Source organism: Cetorhinus maximus, chromosome 2, assembly GCF_964194155.1.
Source record: "Cetorhinus maximus chromosome 2, sCetMax3.hap1.1, whole genome shotgun sequence".
NCBI classification, from domain to species: domain Eukaryota; kingdom Metazoa; phylum Chordata; class Chondrichthyes; order Lamniformes; family Cetorhinidae; genus Cetorhinus; species Cetorhinus maximus.
This window is the reverse complement of record NC_135880.1, coordinates 111,625,156-111,652,353: the sequence shown is the minus strand read 5'-3', so window position 1 is coordinate 111,652,353 and position 27,198 is coordinate 111,625,156. Positions and strand designations below refer to the sequence as shown.

General features: G+C 40.4%; 2 protein-coding genes across 5 annotated transcripts in view; one reads left to right on the top strand and one right to left on the bottom strand.

Annotated features, from left to right (window-relative positions):
* The window catches only part of LOC144696783 (dual specificity protein phosphatase CDC14A-like), a 187,523-nt gene extending 180,716 nt beyond the window's left edge, over positions 1-6,807 (top strand). For all 3 annotated transcript variants that reach the window (XM_078568539.1, XM_078568516.1, XM_078568526.1), the window contains one exon: positions 5,035-6,807. In XM_078568539.1, the coding sequence (XP_078424665.1) occupies positions 5,035-5,074 (40 nt within the window). In that variant the 3' untranslated portion in view covers positions 5,075-6,807. The remainder of the gene's footprint in view (positions 1-5,034) is intronic.
* A 2,112-nt stretch (positions 6,808-8,919) lies between these two features.
* The window catches only part of LOC144696798 (intracellular hyaluronan-binding protein 4.S-like), a 44,715-nt gene continuing 26,436 nt past the window's right edge, over positions 8,920-27,198 (bottom strand). The window contains exons 4-8 of one of the 2 annotated variants that reach the window (XM_078568549.1): positions 26,083-26,154; positions 19,801-19,881; positions 17,925-18,102; positions 17,323-17,511; positions 8,920-9,734 (exon numbers count right to left, since the gene is read on the bottom strand). In XM_078568549.1, coding sequence (XP_078424675.1) covers positions 9,678-9,734; positions 17,323-17,511; positions 17,925-18,102; positions 19,801-19,881; positions 26,083-26,154 — 577 coding nt within the window. In that variant the 3' untranslated portion in view covers positions 8,920-9,677. The remainder of the gene's footprint in view (positions 9,735-17,322; positions 17,512-17,924; positions 18,103-19,800; positions 19,882-26,082; positions 26,155-27,198) is intronic. The other variant, XM_078568555.1, reaches the window with a different exon arrangement.

Sequence of the window (27,198 nt, the reverse complement as noted above, 5' to 3'; positions counted from 1 at the left end):
CTGTGGTCACTCTAACTTTGTAGTAATTTTCTCAAATACATTTCAACTCCTTCCTCACTGAATTTAGGCACGAGGTGAATATTCCTTGCCAAATCAAAATAGAAGTTAAATCTGATCCATTGTCAAGCCTGCCTGCTACTCTCTGTTCACATAATAACAGCTTTTCCATATCTAGTTTAAATTTTCTGGCTTTCCCCTCTCCTTGCAATTCAAGTTCAAGTTTTGCATTTCCCTTTTCTTTTCTCTCTCTCCTCAGAGTTCACATTTTTTTCATCTTTTGCCACTTCAAGCTGCTTCATTTGCCACTGAATGCTAGCCAACTCAATTTGCAGATCATCTGTATTAGTCTTCCTAAAGGTTTAAGTGTTGTGACAATACCTCAACTATATCTACTTTTTTATGGCCTACTTTTAAATCTATTTCTAACTTTTCTGCCACTACTTTTAAATTAAGCTTTGATAATTGCTGCAAGGCACTCAAAGACAAATCCTCTCTTTTGAGTAAAGCTTCAGCAATAGATATAGCCATTTTTAAGTTTTCAATAGATATAGCAAGTCAGTGAAATCTTGGTACGTGTAAACTCTGGCCAAACCCAGCATACTCATCTCCGCCTGTGGATTCAAAATCCCGCAAGAGCCCCCCTCCAAACAGTTTATGATTCCCGTAGGGACCAATGAGGTTTAAAAAGAAATTCCAACTTCCAGTTAACAGCTGAAAAGGATGACACAACAGATTTTATGTTTTAAGATTTTTACTGTAACAAATGCTTAAAAATACTATGAACTAAACTATATTTTTGTAGACAATTTATACTTGCAGATGGGAACATTTCCCTTTTATACTTATCACACATTACACTCCCCACAGAATTACAGTCCTTATAGCAAACAGTTCACAATTGCTCCCAGCTTCCAATTGGTTTATATTTTCCTATATTACCGAATAGTAACTTCAAGTGACTGTCTCCAGGTGCTTCCTTTAGTTTTCAGAGTTTCCCAAATCCACTACCAGCAGTAAAGCCCACTCCAATGATTCTTCTTCCTCCCTGGCCACGCCAGGACAAATCTCCCAAATTCCTTAAATGACTGAAAAATGCGCCTCCTCAACTAGAGATCACCCCCTCCCACATCCGGCTTTGGTAGCTCGCAAAGAACCTGCAGCCTCTTCTATCTGCTGACCACACCAACTCCTGTACTTTTCCTGCCTCTTTTCCTTCTGCCTCAGAAGCTTGGAGCTGGCAAGTCTGTTTACTGTTAGCACAGGTGCCCTTGCCCTTTATCCAAGGTGTAAGAACTTTGCACCCTGCTCAGCCAGTCCCTTGACTAAGCCAGGCTTGTTGTCAGGCAGAATTCAGAATAGTAACATGATTCCCTTCATTTTAACCTAAGTTTAAAGCATAGAATGCAAAACATAATCTTTTAAACTTCACAATTGTAACAATAACCAGCCTTTCCAATGTATCCTTCCTATTAATTTTCCCACTTTCTGATGTTTTGTCAGCACTGATGCCAAGTACTCATTAAGTATATTATGACATGGCAGATGATGTGTGCCAGACGGATCAAATCCATGAGGGAAACTTGATCACGCCATCACAACGGTCTGGCAATTTGTATTTATTTTGAGATGCGTGCACTGAATTCAGAAGTAATAAGTCCAACGAGATTTGAGATTTAGAAAAAAAACTAAATTAAAATATTTATTAACAAAAGAGATTTCAAGCACATACATAGAATTACAAATTACTACTATAATAGCTCCTAAAATCCCTAATTAACCTGGCTCCCAGTTACACCCCCTTTTAAGGCAACGGTCCAAAAACAGATTTTTGGATTTTAAACAGATCCAGCAAATTAACATAATACCCTGGACAGTGGAATTCAAAATGGCTTTCTCCAGCTTCTGTTTCTGTACACAGCAGACTTATGCACAAACACTGGAGGCTTCATAAAGGCTGTTCCACATGCTTCTGTTAGATCTTACAATGCCTTCTCCTGATACACAGCCTCACTCTCCTTTTATATATATTTCTCCCCTTCTAATAAGTAAATTCCATTGTTTCCATATGTCTTTGGAACTTTACCTTTCTCATAATATACATCTTTTCATGTTGCCAATATTCTCATTTAACCTCTTCGAAATTCAAACCTCCCTTCATCTATCTAAAAATGCAAATTCCCTTCACACCTTACATGCTAAGACCCCCAACCATGTTTACCTACTTAGCATTTCAAAAACACTTCTGCACTTTACTTCTTTTGATAACTTCAACTTGCAGTCTGCTTGGCTAGAAAATGTAATTAAATTACACACACAAAAACACAACCCCCCCCATAAGCCTACTTTACAATAAATCACAATATTATGAAAATTATTATACCTTCATGACAAGTATTCTAGCCTTGCCCTGCGTCTTTAAGCATATATCATCCTCTTCGTCCCTAATAGACCTCACCCCACCTTTGCTACCCACTTGCTGTTTACATGCCGTCAGAAGATTGTTAGGTTCTCTTTTAATTTAATTGCCATTGTATTTTCATACTCTCTTTGCCAATGGTATTTTCCTCTTCACTTCCCTTCTCAATTTATTAAGTTAGCCTGGTTCTCATTTGAAGAATTTACCTGACATGCATCATACACTGTCTTTTTCTTGTTCCATTATATTCTCCATTCCCCTCATCCTACTAGGAGCTTTAGTTCCTTATCTTTCACACTTTTTTTAGAATGTAATCAAAATATCATCTCCTTATAGATCACCCCATTAGTTTTTCCTCTAAATCCATTGGTTCTGTTTTACCCTGGCTAGATCTCCTCTCATCTCTTTGAAGTTAACCATCTTCTAACTCAGAAGTTCTGCTTTAAATTGTTCCTTGTTCTTCTCCATTGCTAATTTAAACCTTATGATACAATAATCACTCTTACCCAAGTGCTCTGCACAGACACTCGGTCCACTTGGCTCAGTATCAGATCCAGCAATGCCTCCTTCCTAGTTGGACCAAGAACATTCTAGTGAATAAAGTTTTCCTGAACACATTCATGAATTCCTCCTGCCTTTACTCTAATATTCTTCCAATCAATATTGGATAATTAAAAGTCCCCCAATATCACCACTCTAGTTCTTGCACATCTGTGGTTTCCTGATTTAAATTTTATTAATTAGCTTAACTAGTTAAACAATAAATTTAATACAGTACTTTATATTTTCCGGTCCTACTTTAAAGTACTGTCCTGGTTTTATTTTAAAACTAAATACTTATCACCAACCAATCACCTACCTCCTATCCTGATGTCACTCTGCTTTTTTTTAAATACCCCAAATCAAGTTCACACTGTTCCCTACTCTTTTTTCCCACTTTTTATTTTCTGCTGCCACTGCTGGTGTCTCCAATCAGGTCCATGCTTTACATGCACACTCTCTCCCTCATCATTTGCTGCTGGTGTCTCCGATCATGCCCCTGCTATTTCCCCATGTGCTTTATCTCTCTCATCCTCTGCTGCTGCAGCAGCTGTTTCCCTGCTCTCTTTTTATCCTCTGCTGCCTTTATTGGTATCTCCAGTCAAGTCTGTGCTATACCCACCCTGATGTAGAGCTGCTGTAACCCAGTAAATGTCTGCTGCTCATCTTGAAATTGATTTGAGAACTATCTTGGGCTTAAAATAGTTATGACAAAACTTAATTTTTGGCTTTTTAAATTAAAAAAAGAACATACTTGTAACTGTTTAAATGACGTGCTCTGGTATGTGATCGTACCCAGATCTTGTAACTTATTAGTGATAGCCTGGTATTAAGTGCCAACAAATTTCTTTCCAAAAGAAATTAATCAAAAATGGTCTATCTGGTCCATCACCATCTTGTTCATTTGAGTTGTTGAAAATGTTGTGAATACTTCCCTACAAGATTGAATAAATCATCTATAAATATTTCGCTCCAAGAAATTATTAGCAATGCAATAGCTTAGTGATTTGTGAGGCCTTCCTTGAAAGGATACTAACCTAGTTTTAATCTAGTCTACACGTTACATTTCATCTAACTATCAGTAGAACTAGTATTTGTATTAAACCTGTATTGTCACTGCTTTGATGCAGATGAACAATTTGAGCCTGTTCTGTTGCTGCCATAAGGTTCATCCTGTTCTTGTATTATCAAGTTGTGTTTTATGTGCAGGTACTGTAATTGCAGATACTGGTTATTTCTCAGTTGACCTTGTTAACATTACTAAAAATTCATTCAAAGATAGAGGTACATGTGGCTATGGTCTTGTTTTATTTTCCTAGTTTTACCTTCAAGCTTCAACTTTTTAAAATGTATTCAGTATTCTCATTTCATTCTACACTTTCCAGTTTGATTCGTGAAAGAGGGTGACAAACTCCTATCGGGGGAATATGGCACTTTAACTTTTTTTTTCCTGTTTTATTTTGTAAATATGAAAAACAATTATGACTACCAATACAGTTGGAGTCCTATCACTTGTTTAGATCCTAATTTGCTGAAATAGTTGTATAGTTTTGCCATTGGAACCAAGTATATAAAGTTTTTTACTGCAGAAATCAAATTTGTTTTGGTTCGCTGAAATGTTGTACCTCCTCATTACAAACCCTTTTTACATTTACTCATTGGAGGGGTTGGGGGTGGAAGGTTGATGGGCAAAAGAGGGTTTGTATTTATTCCATCATGCTAATGTGAGCCCTAATGCTTTTTAAAAGGCATTGTCATTGAGGCTAATCCTGTCTTCACCTAAATCTACATGTTGGTTGACTTAATGTTTTTTGGAGGAGGAAAGAACAGATGTTTGGTGATTTCATCACAGACTAAGATTAAACTTGAACTGTTTGATACAATACAGTATTGCACTATGCAGTGCACTGTACATCATGTACTTTGGTATTTCAAAGAAATGCTGTTATGAATACAGTATTGCCTTGGGTCAATTTCTTGAATTAGTTCTGATTGTGTACAGATAACATAAAATGCATTATAAATTTTGGTTTCCTGTGATGCACACTAACTTTTCTTTATATCTACTGTTTTTAAAGTCACTCTACTATTAGCACTAAAGTACCGTTGCTCCGTTAACATTCACATTTTGAAGTGACACCTTGGAACGTTTGCGGAGGAAACTGGAGAATGAGATTATTCCTCAATTATATACAGAACTACGAATTTATGCCAGAGCAGCACCCTATTGTGTCACCAGGATTCTGCAAAATGACTGTCCTGAACTTGAACTCAGCTGCCATTCCACCTTGAGAATTTCCTGCGCACAAAATAAGCAGTGGTGATAATGGATCTTGTATAAGCATTTGCAAAACTGTCGTACTAAAGGAACTGTAAAGAATATTAAGAAACATTTTTGAATGCAGATGTGTTTTCTGTCCTGTAGCACAATGTATTGTTGTACCTGAGCTGTCAGGCAGAAGTCAGACCTTTAACACCATCTTATAGCCAAAGTAGAATAGTAAAATGAAATAATTGTTTGGTATGAAGTGAAAACTACATGCCATGTATTTTCATATTAGTTTTGTTTTCCAGATAATGGTAAACATGAAGGATCTAGACATTGAAGGAAATTTGGAATTTGATTCCATGATTTTTTAAAAAACTTTCAACTATGAAAGTTATTTTGATCCCTTTTTTTCCCTCCTAATTATGAATACATTCCATAATACCAGATCTTGCCTCCTACAATTCTAAACTTGGACATACATTTTCCACATGGAGGTTCTTGTCGGTTGTAACAATTTATGGTGTTTGTGTAATAGTGTTACAGATACTAAGGAATCTTGTTTTATTTTTGAATCTCTAATGTTAGCAATAAAACAAAATGCCCTAGGCAAGAACCCAGTGTCATTCCACACAGGCCGCCATCCATAGCAAAGATCCTAAAGCCTGTAGCTGTACAGTTTTAAATGAATAGTTAAATTATTTCTAAACTTATTTGATGAGCAGAATGTGTAACAGTGAACTATTACTGGGCTTACTTCTTGAAATAAATTGCTACATTACTTAATACATAAAATATCAAAATTACATTAAATGTTAAAAAGAAATCATGTTATTTTTAAAATATTGTTCAAGTCCAAAACCTACAAAAAGCCAAGTGACCTTGTAATCAGCTACCATTTAGACAACTGTTCTGTCGTGTGGTAGAGTTGATTTAGAACAATAGGAGTGCTGTTGTTTATGGGAGAGGAATAATAAAAAATTGACCCAAATTGGGGTATAAGGATAATATTTTTATATGCATGAACAAATTGTATTTTCAGTTGTTTTTGCAGTGAATGTCTTCTGGAATGGATTTTAGCTATACAATTACGTGTAGACTGGAAATGTGCAGTTTGTCTGGTACAGTACTGTAATAGCATCAGCCAACAATTTTTTGTAACTTGTTACAGAAAATAAGCTTTATCCTTGTTGTACTCAAACTGCTATAAAGCAATACTGTACTTCACAAAATGCTAGGAATCAGATTTTTATCTTCAAGTTAAAATGGATTTTTAATTCCAGTTTGATAATTGTACTGTGCATTTGCTTGTGTCAAAGTCATGACTGGAATCTCTGATCCAGTATAACTGGTGTCTGTCTTCTGTTTTCTAATTTTACATTATTTGGGTTGAGGGTATTTTTAACTATGGCATTGTATCTTTTCTCTGGTTTAATCTGTTAACATTTGATCTGTCACAATGCAAATCTGGAATTGATATATATATATATATATATAGACAGATATATACTTATTTTGTACAGAAATGTATGTATGCAGTATATAAACCTTTTATGACAGGAAATAAACATATGGCATTTTCAGCGCTTGCATTCAAAGTTTCCTATGAGACTGGAGATTTAAATCCCATTTGTAAATGATACCTTAAATATCCCATCTTTCGGTTCCAGGGAGTGGAGATGCAATAACGATGGGATAAATACAAGTCTATCATAATCTGACTCAAAATCGCCAGTGTAGTTGCCTTATCATACTAGCCCTTGCTTTTTGAAGTTATCCAATTAGTCCCATTCTTTCCTCATAGGACTCTATCTTGCGCCCCCCCCCCCACCACCATAAGAATAAACTCAATTCCATTTTGAAAATTACCATTGAATATTCTCCAACCCCCTTTCAGGCAGTGCATTCCATGTTAAGAAAAACTCATTCCCCTTGGTCTTTTGGCAAGTTGAAATCTGTTCATTTCCAAATGGAAAGTTTATTTACTCCACAGCCAAGCACCACAAGCCTCCCTTTTTGTGTGTGTGTGTGTCAACATAAAAAGCCCATCGCTCATGCTTGAATTATCCCATCTGATAGGGCCGGTTAATAGAGTGGATAGAATTCTAGGTCCAACCGGGCTCACGGGTCAATCTCTAAATGACCTGGAGTGCTAGTTCTGCTTGGCTCAATTATTTTACCATATCTGTCAGAGTAGACTCACTTGCAAGTTTCTATTGATAAGGCTCTCTTCCTTTTTCCCCCACCCCCAAAAAAAAGGCCACTTGTGGAGCTTTACAGACCTTTGGGCACAGCAAAATAAATTAAAGCTTATTGGCTCCAGTAGAGACGCCAAGCTTCACCAACTCATTACCAAAAAGAATGCACTAGCTCATATCTTCCAACAGCTATTATCTCAAAGATTTTGTAACTGATAGAAGTCTTTAATGTGGTCAAGAGTTTATCATCACTCAATTGTACAGTGTTGTAAACCTAGCTTACACCATAATCAACTGCTTAATACAGGTCCTCAAGAGGCTTTAAACCTCAAATTGCTAATAGGTCAAGCTACTCCGTGTAAGACTTGTTTTAGACCTCTATGCAACCTTAAAGATATAAATCCATCTTGCAGCTTGGTTCTGGCTGTCATGTGGGTTGAAGAAAGCATATCCATTACACATGCAGATTTTCCAAACGATTGTTGGCCAGTTTTAAGTTACTGAAGCCAAAGACCAAAGCATTAAATCAGATTAAAGTCAGCATACAAGATCCGCAAATACTGATATTGGGACAGGTAGTCCTGGATCTACAAGGGAGTCAAAGGTTATAAGGGGCGGGCAGGCAGGCAATAAAGTGGAGTTAAGGCCAAAATCAGATTGGCCATGATCTTATTGAATGGTGGAGCAGCCTCAAGGGAACAATGACCTACTCCTATTTCTTGTCTCTTTTGTAGTGACAAACTCAATAGCCTCTGGTCATGCAAACTTGACTCCAACCACACACACCCCTTTCCTCTCTATTGCTAATGATGGAGTAACAGTGCAATGAGATGACTATTAAGAAACTGCACGAGAGGAATCCCCAACAAAATAGAGCCTGCCCCAATACCTACAAAAGGTTGGATTTTTCCACCCAGGGTCCTAGTTTGGGACATAAACTATAATCAGCAGAATTCTAAGCAGTACCCTGCAAAAGCCTCAGGCACTCTAGGAAAGGCAAGCGGCAATAATACTGAAGGTGTTATAACAAGGGAGAATGCTACCATTTTACTGTAAGTAGGCTTTTACAAATTGATTAATAGCCTCTAGCTACACGTTATGCAAGGGGAGAGAAGTTTTCATTTTCCCAAATGGGGTCATACTTGTTCAAGTGTCAGATGGGCAAACGGCTTCAAGGAATCCGCAAGACAACTCAAGCCAGATACTGGGAGATGCACAACTGCGAATACAAATTGATTCTACCCAAGTGTTTCTTACACAGATGTACAATAGAATTCCATAACTTAGTTAACAAAAATCTGAATGTTTTCATAAAGTGACTGGGTATATACTTGGTGGTTTTCATCTGGCATACTTAGAAAAACAAGCACCTCTAAATTGCTGTTTGATATTCCCTCACATTGCACTTTAATAGTTTATACATTGGAAGATACTGGATTTTAAAATATTGGTACATGAGTTAGTTTTTGGCAATTTGGGAAGAGATGAGATAAAAGAACTAACTTTCAACAAATCTGCATTTATTCTATCAAGTTTTCACAATCATATTCACCAAAAAGGCAAATTTTGCAGTCTTTCCCCTTTACATAAGTTAGTCCAAACTTCACAAATTTAACACTTGGCTTCCAAAAACTGACACTAGGGGAAAAAGGTTTTTTTGGTTGTGTTTTTTAATTTGTGATCTAATAAGCAACTCTTCAAGTTCAAGGACATGTGCACATAATGTTCAAAATGGCTTCAAGGTTGCAATTGCAGCTACTTCTGCTGGATAGGCACCAAAGTAGGCCATTTCTGTAACATGCCTGCAATACTTCAAAATTTACAGTTAACCAAATGATAGAACCATCTTGTCTGTCAGAATATAGGCTGCATTCTCTTACCCGTGTGCTTTTTCAGGAAACCATTACAAATCAAGCAAACAATTCAATATTTTTAATATATAGCTTTTTTTTAAACATCAAATATACCTCTCTCTTCAGCAGTTTAAGACATTTGCCAATATCACACAAGTAAGCACAAAGGGAGGTGCTGAAAACTCAGTAGTAATGCCATATTCCACCCATCTTTCATCCACACACATTTAAGTGAGGTCTATTCACACCCAGTGGTGAACAGGAAAGTCCAATTTCAGTAGTTGCGAGCCAACTACCACTCCTTGTAGTCAGTGTTACACACTGAAGCAAAAAGCCTCTCATTTTGATGTGCCAAAACTTATTTTCTTCAAGACTGGTGCCAATTCCTAAACTTCAATGCAGTTTCAAGCAAGAGCTGGGAAGTCCTCAGGGTCATCAGGGTTGGGAGCACTTACCTGTGTCTGGAGAAAGAGCAGTTAATTATTTTTAAATGTTGCAACTCAAAGTCAACTTTAAGCATACAAAGCCCAAATACTAGACCAAGATCAAATTAGAGATGACTGAGAAGTTTGTTCACTTACACTTCCCAATTCAAACCAATAATGGTGTAGGAAAGTAAGAACTAGAACCAGAAGTCTAAATGATTAAATGGATTATATGTAGTTTCTCTACCTTTCTATTTTGGGGCTACGCAACTAGTATACCAAAAATGTTATTTTTCCCCCCCGTAGGACCCCTGTAGTCTGCTTCCAATCACAACCTTCCTCCCCACTCTAAAGCAACAACTTCTATACTACTTGGTCCCTACAATATAAACAGAGTAATCATGTCCACTAGCAATATATTCTTGGAGATGATCATTGGCAAAATAGGATTGCACTCACCAATGAGAAAAAACTCTTAGAAGAGCATAAATGCTGATTCCACTAATTTCACAATTGCAAGCTCCATAATTGATTAATTGCATTTACATAATGCTACAAAACAACTCCGTGTTTCAAATTCTCAAATATTAATGAAAGGTGTTCAGTTGCTTGGCAGGCAATATTTCAGATCCAGTCCCCACCACTTAAAAGCACGTTTAAAAATAGGCAATTGCATATAAAAACAAAAAACTGCGGATGCTGCAAATCCAAAACAAAAACAGAATTACCTGGAAAAACTCAGCAGGTCTGGCAGCATCGGCGGAGAAGAAAAGAGTTGACGTTTCGAGTCCTCATGACCCTTCAACAGAACTGAGTAATATTAGGAGAGGGGTGAAATATAAGCTGGTTTAAGGTGGTGGGGGGGGGGTGGAGAGAGAGAAGTGGGGGGGGGTGGTTGTAGGGACAAGCAAGCAGTGATAGGAGCAGATAATCAAAAGACGTCACAGACAAAAGAACAAAGAGGTGTTGAAGGTGGTGATATTATCTAAACGAATGTGCTAATTAAGAATGGATGGCAGGACACTCAAGGTACAGTTCTAGTGGGGGTGGGGTGGAAAGACTAACAGGGCATAAAAATTAAAAATAATGGAAATAGGTGGGAATAGAAAAATCTATATAAATTATTGGAAAAAACAAAAGGAAGGGGGAAGAAACAAAGGGGGTGGGGATGGAGGAGGGAGTTCAAGATCTAAAGTTGTTGAATTCAATATTCAGTCCGGAAGGCTGTAAAGTGCCTAGTCAGAAGATGAGGTGCTGTTCCTCCAGTTTGCGTTGGGCTTCACTGGAACAATGCAGCAAGCCAAGGACAGACATGTGGGCAAGAGAGCAGGGTGGAGTGTTAAAATGGCAAGCGACAGGGAGGTTTGGGTCTGTCTTGTGGACAGACCGCAGGTGTTCTGCAAAGCGGTCGCCCAGTTTACGTTTGGTCTCTTCAATGTAGAGGAGAGACCAAACGTAAACTGGGCGACCGCTTTGCAAAACACCTGCGATCTGTCCGCAAGAAAGACCCAAACCTCCCTGTCGCTTGCCATTTTAACACTCCACTCTGCTCTCTTGCCCACATGTCTGTCCTTGGCTTGCTGCATTGTTCCAGTGAAGCCCAACGCAAACTGGAGGAATAGCACCTCATCTTCCGACTAGGCACTTTACAGCCTTCCGGACTGAATATTGAATTCAACAACTTTAGATCTTGAACTCCATCCTCCATCTCCACCCCCTTTCTGTTTCTTCCCCCTTCCTTTTGTTTTTTCCAATAATTTATATAGATTTTTCTTTTCCCACCTATTTCCATTATTTTTAAACCTATACCTTTTATGCCCTGTTAGTCTTTCCACCCCACCCCCACTAGAGCTGTACCTTGAGTGTCCTGCCATCCATTCTTAATTAGCACATTCATTTAGATAATATCACCACCTTCAACACCTCTTTGTTCTTCTGTCTGTGACATCTTTTGATTATCTGCTCCTATCACTGCTTGCTTGTCCCTACAACCCCACCCACCCCCCCCCCAACTTCTCTCCCCCCACCCCCCCCACCTTAAACCAGCTTATATTTCACCCCTCTCCTAATATTACTCAGTTCTGCTGAAGGGTCATGAGGACTCGAAACGTCAACTCTTTTCTTCTCCGCCGATGCTGCCAGACCTGCTGACTTTTTCCAGGTAATTCTGATTTTGTTTAGGCAATTGCATTTAATTGGCGAAAAAGCCATAACATGCAGCCATTTTGATCAACATTAATTTGAAATTTCAAAGCATCTTAATGCTCTATTAACTTTGGCTGTAACAGCCGTACGTACTCATTACTTTGCACTGAATATTTTGTGGATGTGGGTGTCGCTGGCAAAGTCAGCATTTGCTGTCGTCCCTAGTTGCCTTTGAACTGAATGGGGCTTGCTCGCCCGTTTCAGAGGACAGTTAAGAATCAACACCATTTCTGTGGATTTGGAGTTACATGCAGGCGAGACCGGGTTAGAGATGGCAGATTTCCTTCCCCAAAGGACATCAGTGAACCAGATGTGTTTTTATGACAATCTGTGACTAGCTTTATCAATTCCAGAATTTATTAACTTAATTCAAATCCTCCCAGATGCTGTGGTAGGATTTGAACCCATGTCCCCAGAGCATTAACCTGAGTCTCTGGATTTCTAGCCTAGTGACATCACCACTACACCACCATCTCCTCGAATGCAAGAACAAAAAGAGCAAGTGTGTATTTTTTATCCACAAGTAAAAATAGCCCGCAGAGCAAGTGGCTGATCTCCAAATCCAGCTGGAAGGGAGAAAAGAGAGTGGGAGTTAAGGGCAGTTTCTCAGAGTAGTTGGAAATGAGTATTGGTGTCCCACAGGGTTCAATTCTGGAATCGCTTCTGTTCATTGTGTACATCAATGATTTGGATATATGGATAGGAGTGGTGTACAGATTTGAGGAAGATACTAATAGGGGAGGTACAATAAATAAATGAGGACCAAAGTAAAAGGAATATTGTTTAAACAGTGGGATTGGCAAAAAAGCAGATGGAATTTAATGCCAGTAGATGTACCATGCTTTGAATGGGGAGGAATAGATGAGGAGGAGATTCGTGTGTTCAGGTTCACATTACATTAAAACCATATTGATAAGGCCATAAAGAAAGCTAATGGACTACCAGGTTTTATGGCTTGAGATATGGCATATAAAAGTTGGAGGTCCAATGGTGAATCTATATAAAACAAGTGAAACCACGGCTGGAGCACTCTGTACACGTTTTTGGGATCCACACAATAGGATGGATGTTTATGCAATAAAAAGGTACAGATTCAATAGAATTCTGCTTTCTGAGGGAAGACAAATCTGAGGGATAACCCCACTGACAACTGCAGCTCTTTTCATGAGAACAGTGGAGATTATAAGGTGATTTTATACAAGCATTTGAAAGCAAGTTTTAGTGAACACCAGGAGGGAAATGGAAAGCAATGAAGGTGAACAGGGCAAAACAGACAAGCGGATATCCTGTCAGAGAGAAGAGCAGTACTTCTTCAAGGTAGGCATTCCTGGAAGAGATATGGCAGTCAATTAAACACGAAGATAAAAGCAAAATACTGCAGATGCTGGAAATCTGAAACAAAAACAAAAATTGCTGGAAAAACTCAGCAGGTCTGACAGCATCTGTGGAGAGAAAGAGTTAACGTTTTGAGTCCAGGTGACTCTTCTTCAGAACTAAAGAGGAGTAGAAATGTGGTGAAATATATACTGTTAAAGGGGCTGGGACAGATGAAGCTGGATAGAAGACCAGTGATAGGTGGAGGTAAAGGAGAGGTTGCAAAAGATATCATAAACAAATAATCGAAGGGGTGTTGATGGTGGTGATACTGGCTAACGGAGCTGGTAATGGTAACAAAGAGTAGAAAGCAGGATGAGCCAGTGACAGATGGCCCTAGTGGGGGTGTGGTGGGAGGAGGGGAGAGTGTGGGAGCAAGGATCAAAATAGGCTAAAAGGTGGGGATAAAACAATGAATGGAAATAAATTTTAAAAATAATAGAAGTAGGTAGGGGAAAAAAAGTATATATAAAAACTAATAACTATTTGAAAAAAGGGGATCAAAAAGGGGTGAGGTTGGAGGAGAGAGTTAATGATTTGAAGCTGTTGAACTCAATGCTAAGTCCAGAAGGCTGCAAAGTGCTTAATTGGAAGATGACGTGCTGTTCCTCCAGTTTACATTGAGCTTCAATGGAACATTACAGCAGGCCAAGGACTGACATGTGGGCATGAGAGCAGGATGGTGTGTTGAAATGGCAAGCAACAGGAAGGTCTGGGTCACGCTTGTGGACAGGCCAAAGGTGTTCTGCAAAGCGGTCACCCAGTCTGCGTTTGGTCTCTCCAGTGCAGAGGAGACTGCATTGGGAGCAACGAATGCAGTAGGCTAAATTGAGGGAAGTGCAAGTGAAATGCTGCTTCACTTGAAAGGAGTGTTTGGGCCCTTGGACGGTGAGGAGGGGGGAAGTAAAGGGGCAGGTGTTGCACCTTCTGCGGTTGCATGGGAAGGTAACGTGGGAGGGGGCTGAGGTGTAGGGGATGATGGAGGAGTGAACCAGGGTGTCCCGGAGGGAACGGTCCCTGCGGAATGCCGCCAGGGGGGTGAAGGGAAGATGTGTTTGGTGGTGGCATCATGTTGCAGTTGGCAGAAATGGCAGAGGATGATCCTTTGAATACAGAGGCTGGTGGGGTGAAAAGTGAGGACAAGGGGAACCCTGTCATGCTTTTGGGAGGGAGAGGAAGGTGCGAGGGCAGAGGCGCAGGAGATGGGTCGGACACGGTTGAGGGCCCTGTCAACCACCGTGGGTGGGAAACCTCGGTTAAGAAGGAAGACATGTCAGAAGCACTGTTTAGGAAAGTGGCATCATCAGAACAGATGTGATGGAGGCAAAGGAACTGAGAGAATGGGATGGAGTCCTTACAGAAGGCAGGGTGTGAGAAGTTGTAATCGAGGTAGCTGTGGGCGTCGGTGGGCTTGTAATGAATATTGGTGGACAATTTATCACCAGAAATTGAGACAGCGGTCAAGGAAGGGAAGTGTCAGTGATGGGCCATGTGAAAGTGATGGAGGGGTGGAAACTGGAAGAAAAATTAATACATTTTTCCAGGTCCAGATGAGAGCATGAAGCAGCACCGAAACAATCATCGATGTACCGGAGAAAGAGTTGTGGGAGGGGGCCAGAGTAGGACTGGAACAAGGAATGTTCCGCATATCCAATAAAGAGACAGGCATAACTGGGGCCCATGCAGGTATCCATAGCCACACCTTTTATTTGGAGGAAGTGAGATGAGTTTAAGGAGAAATTGTTCAGTGAGAGAACAAGTTCAGCCAGACAAAGGAGAGTGGTGGTGGATGGGGATTGTTCAGGCCTCTGTTCAAGGAAGAAGCGGAGAGCGATCAGATCATCCCGGTGGGGAATGGAGGTGTAGAGGGATTGGACATCTATGGTGAAGAGGAGGCAGTTGGGGCCAGGGAGCTGGAAATTGTTGATATGATGTAGGGCATTAGGGGAATCGCGGATGTAGGTGGGAAGAGTCTGGACAAGGGGAGAGAGAACGGAGTCACGATAAGAAATTAGTTCCGTGGGGTAGGAACAGGCTGACACGATCGGTTAACCAGGTCAGTCCTGTTTGTGGATTTTGGGGAGGAGATAGAAGCGGGATTGGGAGACTATGAGGTTGGAAGCTGTGGAGGGAAGATCTCTAGAGGAGATGAGGTCAGTGCCAGTCCTGGAAACAACATCTTGATATTCAGTGGTGGGGTCATGGTCCAGGGGGAGGTAGGAGGAAGTATCTGCGAGTTGGCGCTCAGCCTCTGCGAGTTGGCGCTCAGCCTTTGCAAGGTACAGGTCAGTACGATAGACAACAACAGCACCACCCTTCTCAGCAGGTTTGATAAAGTCAGGGTTGGTCCTGAGAGAACAGTGTGCAACAAGTTCAGAAGGAGACAGGTTAGTGTGGGTGAGAGGAGCAGAGAAATTGAGACAGCTGATGACAGCTTTTCTCAATGAAAAGATCAGGAGCAGGTAAGAGGCCAGAGGGAGGGGACCAGGTAGAAGGAGAATACTGGAGGCGGGTGAAAGGATCCATGGAACAGGGGTAGGACTCCTGCCCAAAAAGGTGAGCACGGAGACGGAGGCGGCGGAAGAAGAGTTCAGCATCATGCCGAACCCGAAATTCATTGGAGGTGAGGGCGTAAGGGTATGAAACTGAGTCCTTTGCCGAGTACTAAACGTTCAGCACCAGAGAGGGGAAGGTCAGGAGGTATGGTGAATACACGGCCAGGGCTGGGATTAGAAGACGGGATGAGATCAGAGGGACGGGAAGGGGTGAAGGGTCCTGGATGGGTGTTGGTATCAATGAGTTGTTGAAGCTTGCGTTCCTTAGCACCTGAAAGAAAGAAACAAAGTTTCTTGCTTTGGTGAACAACTGGACATAGAACCAGATTTAAGTATTACAAACTTTTATAGTTACGAGAATAGAAGCAACTTTGTTGGACTAGTAATCCAGAGCCATTAGCTCAAATCCCATTATGGCAGCTGGGGAATTTAAATTCACTCAATTAAAGAAACGTGCCCTCCTTTGCCTATATGCTGACTCTTAACTGCCCTCTGAAATGGCTTAGTAAGCCAACTCTGCCGTAGTATTTTGATAAAACTAATTATGGTAACCAAACAGTACTGTGGGAGTACCTTCACCAGATGCATCACAATGTTTTCAAGATTGTGTCACATCACCACCTTCCCAAGGGCAATTAGATGAGCAGTAGATGCTAGCAGTGAATGAATTTTTTTTAAAATGTGGAACACTCTACCAACGTTATTTAATGAAGCAGAGAATAGTTGAATGGGCAATTCAAGAAAAGAGAGAAAAAGCAAATTGATCAGGTAAATGAAATGAGAAGTACTGTTCATGCTGATATTTATCCTTCACACGGACTGGCTGGGATGAATGCCCTGTTTTCACATTATCATTTCTTTCCAATTCAATGCAACACCCATTTAGGGGCTGGATGAACTACAATGCTAAAACAGAAATGCCAAGGTGAACTGTAAAACTGCCATGAACAAATTGGCTCAGATCAGGACATGGACTGAAACCAAAATGTTACTACTCTGTACGAGTCATACTATATTGCATGGTATTTAACCATTATATAAAATCATTACCTCCTTATGTCTGTAGTCTCCTCCAGCCCTACAACCCTTAGATCTCTGTGTACCCCAGATTCCCCTTGCTCTACTATTGGCCTTCAGCTGCCTAGGTTCCAAACTCTGGAATTACCTCCCTAAACCACTCCACCTCTCTACTTACTAAGTCGCTCCTTAAAACCTTTGACACAGCTTTTGGTCACTATCCTAATATTTCTTATGTAACTGGGTGTCAAATTTTCTGATATAATTCCTGCAGAAGGCCTTGAGGACATTTTATCATGTTAAAGGCACTACATAAATGCAAGCCGCTGTTATCAAGGGAGCATTCACTGCCTTAAGTGTCTCAGTCATTTATTCATGCTTGTCCCATATAGAAATGTTTCTTTTTTTCCCCTTTCCCCTAGCTTCTGCCCCCATCACTCCCTCCCGATCTCCAAAATGAAGACCACCTTTACCATCTCTGCAGCTGGCACCTCTGGCCTAGTTTCACTGATTCGCTTGGCTCTTCCACGACCTCTAGCACCACCTCGTCCTCGTCCAGGGCGTGTAAGACTGCCGAAGTTAATGTCCAGTTTAGAAGTGATGTCATTTGCTGATCTTCTAAAATAATGGTGATCCTCCTCATCAGATTCTTCCTTCTGTTCCTAATGTAGAAGCAACAAATAGTTTTCAATCATTGACATAACAAGCATATTGGCTGAGAGGAAGAATAGTTTTTTTTTCAAAAATATGCATAAGCTGGTGGTATCACTTCCAATTTATCTCCATTCTTTGGACTCACAGGACTCCAGGCTCTGCTGCAAACAATCTAGTGGATGAAACAGGTTGCTGACCAAGCTGGACTACCTACACTGATTCTCTTTCTCATGATTAGAGAGATATTGCAGTGTCTGATTAGCCTCCCACACCAAAAGGTTCAGGGTGGTTGAGGTCAGACACTGAGCAGAGTGGGTGGCTGCCTGGCACCATGTCACAGACAAAGCTCCATGCCTACCAAATCTATATAATTTGATAAATACCAATAGCTGTTGGGAGTTTTACAATCTAATCCACTTACATCCCCCTCATATTTAGACTTATGGATCACAACTGCCTTTGACAAAACACTGGAATCTGGTTTGCGGATGTTGAACTCCTTCTTAGAGCGAGTCTGTTCCTGAAGTGCCTTCCATTCATCCAAAGTCATTTCGTGCGGACCATCATCTACTGTTGCTTCATGTTCCCCTTCATTCAGTCTACAATATAACAAAAAAAATGGGCAAAGTAATGTTTAACTCCTAAAAATATTTGATAATGATGCAAGGCAAGGGATGATAATGTCACATCATTTTTGTCATTTAATCACTTTTCTACTCTCCACCCCATTCACAGATTCTCCCTTCTGTTTATTTACCAGGCTCTATATTTGCTTAAAAGCCATTCATCTCTTTTCAGTTCTGATGAAAAGTCACTGACCTGAAATGCCAAACCTCCCTCCACAGATGCTGCCTGACCTACTGTGCATTTCCAGCATTTTCTCTTCAAATTTCCAGCACCTTGCAGTAATTTGCTTTTTTTTCCCCCCTTGGAAAAAAAATGACTTGTTTTGTGATATTATTTACCCTCCAAACTGAACCAAGGATTTCTAATTAGGCAGTGCAGTCTTTTAAAACAATCAGTACAAGACAAACTAAACTGGGCTGGAAGCCAATCTTTTGGCTTCACCCAGAGTTTCTTTAACCCTCCCTTATCCACTCCACCCCAAGAACAGGTGGGTGCAAACACAGTAACTCAGTTTTAAGGGAACTACACACCAAACAGACAGATGCTGGGGGTCAAAAGGAGGCTGTATAGAAACAAACACTTGGAAGCATTAGAGAAAAAATGCCAGAACTGAGGGAAGGCTTTTGTGGCAGCAGGGAGCTATAATGTAGTATTATCAAATGATATTTACTCTAGGAAATGGTAACGAATACAACACAGAGTCAGAAAAGGTGCTGGATAGAAAAAAGTGGTGGCGTAGTCCTATATGTCAAGAACACCTGAGTCACAAGTTGCTCCTGTGCGATGCAAAAAACTAGATGATCAACTATTCTTGTCAGACATCTTTAATGCAGGGAGAGCAAAACTAATACCAAGGCTATACCTAGTGACTCCACATCAACTAATGAAGGAAGACAGATTGCTCCACGAGATAAAAGGGTATGCAAGGAAAGATGTGTAAGAAAAGGAAAGTTTAAATGGGTAACTTCAAATCAACCAAATATAAATTGGTAATAACCAAAGGGTTCACAGCTCAAGATCACAAATGTAATTAGTGACTGATTCATGACCCAGTATCAGTGACACATGTACTCCGAATGGTGTTGAAATTGCCTAGGATGAAGTTTAAAAAGACCTACCAGTCTTAGTAGACTTGACACTATGTCCAATCAATGCAGAGCCACAATCAACAAAGTAAATAGAGTGCTGACCTATATAACCAAAATAGCAGAGCACAAGTCAGATGAAGTCATGTGCAAACTGTATAGTGCCTAATCAGACCATACCTTGAGTATAGTGTCCAGTTCTGGTCCTCAAGACATTCAATTACTAGGAAAAGTATGCAGAAAAACCCCAAAACTGATCCATAGCTTTAAATCTGAGCCATAAGGAAAGACTGAAGAAACACTGAGGAAACTTGGACTTTTCAGCTTTTAAAAGGTACCTTGAGAGGTGAAATATTGATCACACAAGGTGATTTATACATGGAATGGATTTCTGGATAGAGTAGTGAAAAAACCTCAAACTATTCAAGAAAGAATTAAAAACAAAAATATGACTTTTAAAGATGAATGAACAAATATGAATTGCCTCCAACATCCACAAGTATCTTCTGAGCAGGTACAAAAATGAGTGAAGTTGAAAAATGAAAAATGCTGCATAGTACAGAAATCTAAAAGTAGCGAACTCACTTGTTCTCTGCATCGCCTTCAAGCACTTCTTGGGGCTCTTCCATTTCAGTTGTCTCATCAGCTGGAGTTGTCTCAGTCTCTCTAAATTCGTGGGGAGGAAAAGAAATGTTTACTCTCAGTCCAATCCCATTGCAGCCATGACCAATGTTCCCTTTTAAAGTTAATTGTTGTGAGTGGCCGAAACTTCCAGTGCGTAGTGCCTAATAAATTTTTCTGTGCTGCCAATATGCATGTGGTATTTATCCCAAAACCAGGCCTGCACGATACCTTCCATGCTACTATGTGGCCCCGCAGCTCAGCGGGAGCATTTTAACAAAAATGTTATGCCCAAACATTCAACAAAGCCACTTCTCTAATATTTCCCAAATCTATTTTACTTCCTTTGGTAATAACTTATAATAATGCAAATTATCCGCCAGGCAGCCAAAGGAAGCCTTTCTCATGTCAAAAGGAAACTTTGGAATAAAAGGCTGGTTTGACAGAAGAATCACAGAACCAGACTATTTTGGCAGAGAAAGCAGCTTTTCAGCCGATAGATCTCGATCCATTTCCTTGCCCTTTCAAACAATTTTTCCTCTTTAAATAATTATCAATTTCCTTTCTAAGAGCTGTACTCCTCACCCACAGCACAAAATTATAGAATAGTATAGATATATTAGCATGGATAGAGGACTGGATAACTAACAGGAAAGAGAGTAGGGATAAATGGGTCAATTTCAGGATGGCAAACTAACTAGTGGAGTGCCACAGGGATCGGTGCTGGGGCCTCAACTATTTACAATCTATATGTTAATGACTTGGATGAAGAGACCGACTATATTGTAGCCAAATTTGATGATACAAAGATAGGTTAGAAAGCAAGTTGTGAAGAGGATACAAAGAGTCTGAAAGTAATTAGGAAGGCAAACAGAATGTTGGCTTTTATTGCAAGGGGGTTGGGGTATTAAAGTAGGGAAGTCTTGCTACAGATGTAGATGGCTTTGGTGAGATCACACCTTGAGCGGTTTTGGTCTCCTGCATTGGAAGCAGTCCAGAGAGGGTTCACTAGCTGATTCTTGGGATGAGGGGTTTTTGTCTTACGAGGAAAGGTTGAGCAACTTAGGCCTATACTCATTGGAGTTTAGAAGAATGAAAGGTGATCTTATTGAAACAGAATATTCTAAGGGGCTGACAGTATGTCTCTCCCCCTCCATCCCATTGGGGAATCTAGAACTAAGGCACAGTTTCAAGAAACCAGGGAGAGTCTCCCATTTAAGTTAGAGATGAGGAATATTTTCTTCTCTCAGAGTCATTAGTGCTTAGAATACCAATTGCTTGCAGCAAACAATGGAGTCTGGGACATTGTATTCAAGGCTGAGTTAGACAGATTTTTGATTGGCAAAGGAGTGCAGAGTTATGGGGGGCAGGTAGAAAGGTGAAGTTAAGGTTGTAATCAGATCATCCATGATCTTACTGAATGTTGGAGCAGGCTCGATGGGCCGAATGGCCTACTCCTGCTCCTATTTCTTATGCATCGACCAGACAACAAAAGTCTCCCTCATACAGGAATATATTTTGGATTTCACAGCTGGTGAGACAAAAATATATCCACTAGCCCACAGTGTATACAACTATAGGACTTTAGTGACAATATTCTGGTCTTTTCTATACCCTTCAGGCAACATCTCAGATTGATTAGGGAGGATTAGGATTAAAAAGGGTACTGTGCAAATTGACAAGGTTGTTGTCTGGTTTAAGGAATTAAAAATATGAAGACTTCAGTAATTGGAGCTTTTCCCTCCTCCTCCCACCATTTGGTATTGCTCCTTTAAAGTGTGTTCAAAGTGTTTAGTAAGATGAAAGGATGGGACATGGTAGATAGAACAACTTGTATTTATACAGCACCTTTAAATGTAGTAAAACATCCCAAGATATTTCAACAGGAATGTTAAACAAAATTCAACAGTCACACAAGGAGGAGAGGTTAGGGCAGAAGCAGACTGTTTCCAAGTAGTTATAACGTCTAGAATAAGTGATTATAGAAACAGAATTACAAGAGATTAGAATAGAGTAGAAGAAACTGCTAACAGTGATAAATTGCAGACTACTTTTACTGCTATTACTAGTTAGTGTTTATGTGGAACCTTTAACATAATAAAAATGTCCCAAGATGCTTCATCAAGCAAAACTATACAATTTGCCACAAAAGTGATTATCAGGGTAGATGGCCAAACGCTTGATCAGAGGTGGTTTTAACAAGCATTTAAAAAGAGTTCAGGCAGCATCGATTAGGGAAGGAGTTCCAAAGCTTAGGCAGCAGAAGGCATGGCTGCTAATCATAACCAATTAAAATGATGGATGTTCAAGAGGCTAGAATTGGAGGAGTGCAAACAACTAAGGATTGTAGGGCTGGAGAAGACTGCAGGCATAGGGAGGGGGTGACGCCATGGAGGAATTTGAAAACAAGGATGAGAATTTTAAACTTAGGGTATTGCTTAGGGAGGAGCCATGTACATCAAGGGAAACTGTGGTGTTGGTGAACAAGACTTGGAGCGAATTAGGACATGGGCAGTTTGGATGCCCTCAATTTTACAGTGGATTGGAAGTTGGCAAATGCAACAGCACCATTCAAGAAAGGAGTGAAGGAGAAAAGAGAACAATATAGGCCAGTTAGCTTGACGTTAGTTGTCCAGAAAATGCAGAAACCTCTTATTAAGGAAGTCTTAACAATGACTTTGAAAATCATAGTGTGATCAGACAAAGTCAACATGGTTTACTAAAGGGAAATCGTGTTTGATAAATTTATTAGAGCTTTGAAGATGTAACTAGTCAGGTAGATAAAGTGTAACGAGTAGATGTAGTATACTTGGATCTCCAAAGGGCATTAAGGTGCCACACAAAAGGCTAATGCACATGATAATGGTTCATGGAATTACGGGTAATATATTAGCATGGATAGAGGATTGGTTAACAGATAGTAAACAAAAGGTAGGGACAAACAGGGCATCTTCAAGTTAGCAGGCTGTGACTAGTGAAGTACTGTAAGTATCAGTGCCTCAGCTATTTACAATCAAAATAACTTAGATGAAGAGATAGAATGTATCTCAGTTTGCTAATGATACAAATCCAGGTAGAAATGTTAGCTATGAGGGGACACAAAAAGGCTGCAAAGAGATATAGACAAATTAAACAAAGTGGAAGATGGTGTGTGTGTGTGGAAGTGTGAGGTTATTCATTTTCATTGTAAGAACAGAAGAGCAGAATTTTTTTTTTAAGATGTGAAATTTGTAAAACTTGTGAAATTTGTAAATGGCAATGTTCAGAGGGACTTGGGTGTACTCGTACAAGGAATACAATGTTATTATGCAGGTACAGGAAGCAATTAGGAAGGTAAATGGCATGTTGGCCTTTATTGAAAGGAGACTGGGGGACAGGAATAAAGAAGTCTCATTACAGTTGCACAGACCACACCCAAAATAATGTGCGCAGTTTTGGGTCTCCTTATTTAAGGAATGATATACTTGCATTGGAGGTGGTACAGCAAAGGTTCACTAGATTGGTTCCTGGGATGAGAGGGTTGTCCTGTGATGAGAAGCTGAGTAAATTGGGCCTATGCTCTCTGAGAGTTTGGAAAAATGTGAGGTGATCTCATTGAAACATACAAGATTCTGAAGGGGCTTGACAGGGTAAACACAGAACTTGTTTCCCTTGGCTGGAGTATCTAGAACACCAGAGTCTCAGGATAAGGGACCAATCATTTAGGATTCAGAGGGTTGTGGAAGCTCCATCCTTGAAAATATAAGTCTGAACTAGATAGATTTTTGGTCTTGCAGGAAATCAAGGAAATAGGGAGCTGGAAAGTGGAGCTGAAACCAAAGATCAGCCATGATTGATTTGAATGGTGGAGCAGGCTCAAGGGGCCATATGGTCTACTCCTATTCCTATTTCATGGGCCAGGAGTGCATTGGAATAGTCAAGTCTAGAAGTAACAAAGATAGGATATGAGAGTTTCAGCAGCAGATGAGCTGAGAGTGATAGCGTGGAGCTACTTTAAAAATTAGCAGTTGAGGCAAAAGTTAAGATAAGCACATGAAAAAAAAGTGAAGTAGTGTTGATTTGAACCATCTCTTCATCTAGAGAGTAAATGAAGCCATGCACTGACTGAGCAGAATGGTACATTTGTGTTGTAGCTTTACAAATGCTTTCCTATCCCTTAAGAATAATATGGTAATTAGACCATATCTTTACATTGTTACCCTTATCTGTGGTTAGCAGTGGTATAATTCTTTGCACGAAAATTGTTGCGAATCACATTAGTTGTCTGTTTTTATAGTCAGCACTGATACCAAAAAATTGTTAAATTGTACCAATTGTTAAATTGTACCAATGGACAAATAAGTATACCAGTTTAAATAAATAAAAAGTATCTCAACAACATCATGAGTCAGAACATTAAAATTCAGTGCGAGAGAAGAGGAAGGTACAGATTTAATCTGCCACTCAGGTCGAATTGACGCAGAAGCTGGGCAGTGTCTCGTAGCCCCCATCTGTTGGGCAAAAAGGATACTTACTGGCAGAGGTTTGGGGAGAGGTCACCTTCCCACTCTCCCTTGTCTAAGCAGACAAAATGAAATAGCAAAATGCATGCAACCTCGGAAGAAAGTTTACTCAGTGTTTTTCAACCAGAGTTACCTGGAATCCAAGCATCATTTAAAGGGTTCTGCACAATTTTCAGGTCATGGAAACACATTATTTTTCATTAAATGTAAGAACAATCATTCAATCGTGCTTTACTTTGTTTTCATTTTTAATATATACACAGGAGGAGGAGAGGAGGGAGAATGTGTTGGGTTCCACAGAATTTCATAATATATCACAGGATTCCTTAACCTAAAAAAGATTGAAAACCATTTGTTTAACTACTAAGATGCAGAACTTGCACGATAACCACTTATTCATTGCCATCAGGACACTTTTGGAATGCAGTTAGTACAAGATCATTGGTGTGGGCTAGTACTCACATAAATGGAGACTATGTTCAAGAAATGATCATTCATGAGCATGAAGCAAAAACTATGTAAGTGAAGTGGCACAAGTGTCAGTGCTTTTAACCATCCTGTCCCCAACCCATAAAAATTACTATCTCCAATAGCTAGAGGGTCAAGCTTGCCTGATGCACAGTGGCGAAGGAGCCACAATGCAATTTCAGATGAGGAGCTGCAAATTGGGGCAGAACCCTCAGACCAGTTTAAAAAAAAAGGTTAAAAAATTGTGCTAGCTGGATGAAGTCGGTATAACACCACAAAGCAACTTTTGGGGTTAGTCTTAGGAGTTCTGCCTAGCTTAAATCGGGATATGCGCAGTGCGACATATGCCTGCTGAAAGCAGGTATAGATTCTGTTGTGGGTTTACTAAAGACACCAAGAGGAAAAAAAGGTAACTAATCACAGAAGTATTGATGATCTTGTAAAATTGGCCCTCTGTACAGACAGGGGAAAACAATTTTTTTTAAAAAAAATTGTGACGAACTTCCTCCAGCTTGGCTCAGGACTAGAACATTTCCTCAAAGTGCAGAGCGCCACTCTTAATTTCTACATCCTCAGCAGGGTGGACATCTTTACTGTGTCACTACAGGTGCAGATATCTGCCTCAAATATTCAGCTGACCTGGTCACCAGGATTTGGGGGCAGGATCTGCAACTTTCCAAAGCGATAGATGGAAGTCCTGCCCATAAATTTGTGGTATTTCTGCCCTTAACTTTCCCATCAGCCATCACAGCCAAGTAAACATGGCAGGTATACTTACACCACCAACCTGACTCTCCTGCATCACAATTACACAAGGCAACAGTTCTTCAACTGCATTGTTCCAGATGCAGCATAAAGGCAATAAAAAAATTACTCCTGAAAATATAAATCAAGAGTATGGAGAACTGATTTATCATTTGCAATTTTTATTTTAAAAAAGGGGTGGAGTTGGGTGCCATTTTGCCTTTTAAACACTTCACATTATATTTCCTCTACATCCAATACTAGCCAGAAGAGAAGGAAGAAGAGCTTGACCATACAAGGAGGAGGGGGTGGGAAGCTGGGAGTAAGTAAAACATTTCCTAGCAGCTGGTTAAAGAACAATGATATTGTTACCAGGTGCACTATTCACCCACTAATGCCATATGGGTGTTAGAAATGGTGTAGATATAACATTTCTCCCCAAATAAAGGAACTTCTTTAATTTAGTAAAAATGGATACAGCTGCTACATATTTCCGCTCCAGTTTCCTGAACATTGCTGTACAAGTTCATACCTCAGATCATCTCTGACTGTTCCCCAGTTTCGAGATCCACTTCCACCCCTTTTGTCCTCTGGTTTCAATCCCCTAAAAGAGAAAGTTTCTTAGTATAACCCAGCTGTTCAATCTCTTCAAAATATTGGTTTAAATTACAACCCTAAAAGCTATTTCTTTTGGCTCAATAATGTTCTCTGAAAGGAGAGGACAAAAGGGGATTTAGGCCAATTGACCACTTGCTTCAAAAAGAAACAATTATACCATTTTTCTTTCCCCACCCCCCAAAATGTCATCCAATAACAGACACCATTCCAGCCAAAGCCAACAAGCAGAAAATCTGCCTCCAAACCTCCTGAAAAGATTATTCATGCCCTCTGGAGCATGTCTGACTTGATAGTAGGATGTTCCCAAAGTTCAGTCAATGCCACTAAAAACAGTCCTGACATGCAAGCATATGTTCAAGAATGGCTCTCCTGCCTCCGTGGGGAGGCATCAGAGCTGTAGTGCAAAGATAGGGCTTATAATTCTAAAATCCTGCTATTTTGCACTTCACACCATACCTAAACAAGAAAAAGTGTCAGAAGGTCAAAAACTTAGGCCAGGGCTCAGATAAACTGGTTCTGATGAAAGGTTATTGACCTGAAATATTGGGGTGAATTTTACATTTTGGCTGGCTGTCAAGTAGCCCCAGCAGTGCCAGAACTCAGTAGTGGCCGCTCCTGGAACTACAAGCAGTCCCAAGGAGAAGATCATGGATGCCAGATTTACAGGTGAGACCAGGGTTTTTGTTTGGAGAGGGATCAGGACCCTGGGGGTGGGGGTGGGTCGGGTTCTGCAGACCAGGGGCCAAAGGGAGGCACAAAAGAGAGGTACTAACTTGGGCGAGGAGGTCCCCAATGGGCACAGGGCACCCCTCCCCCAAGGAGGTGGAACCTCCCCCAAGGAGGTGGAACCTCCCCCAAGGAGGTGGAACCTCCCCCAAGGAGGTGGAACCTCCCCCAAGGAGGTGGAACCTCCCCCTTCCTTTCTGCCTTTTAGCCAGAGGCCCCAAAAGAGTGGTCTGGCCTCTTGCCCCAGCCACACATATTATTGTGGCAGAGGTGAAAACAGGCCATTAATTGGCCAGTTAAGGGT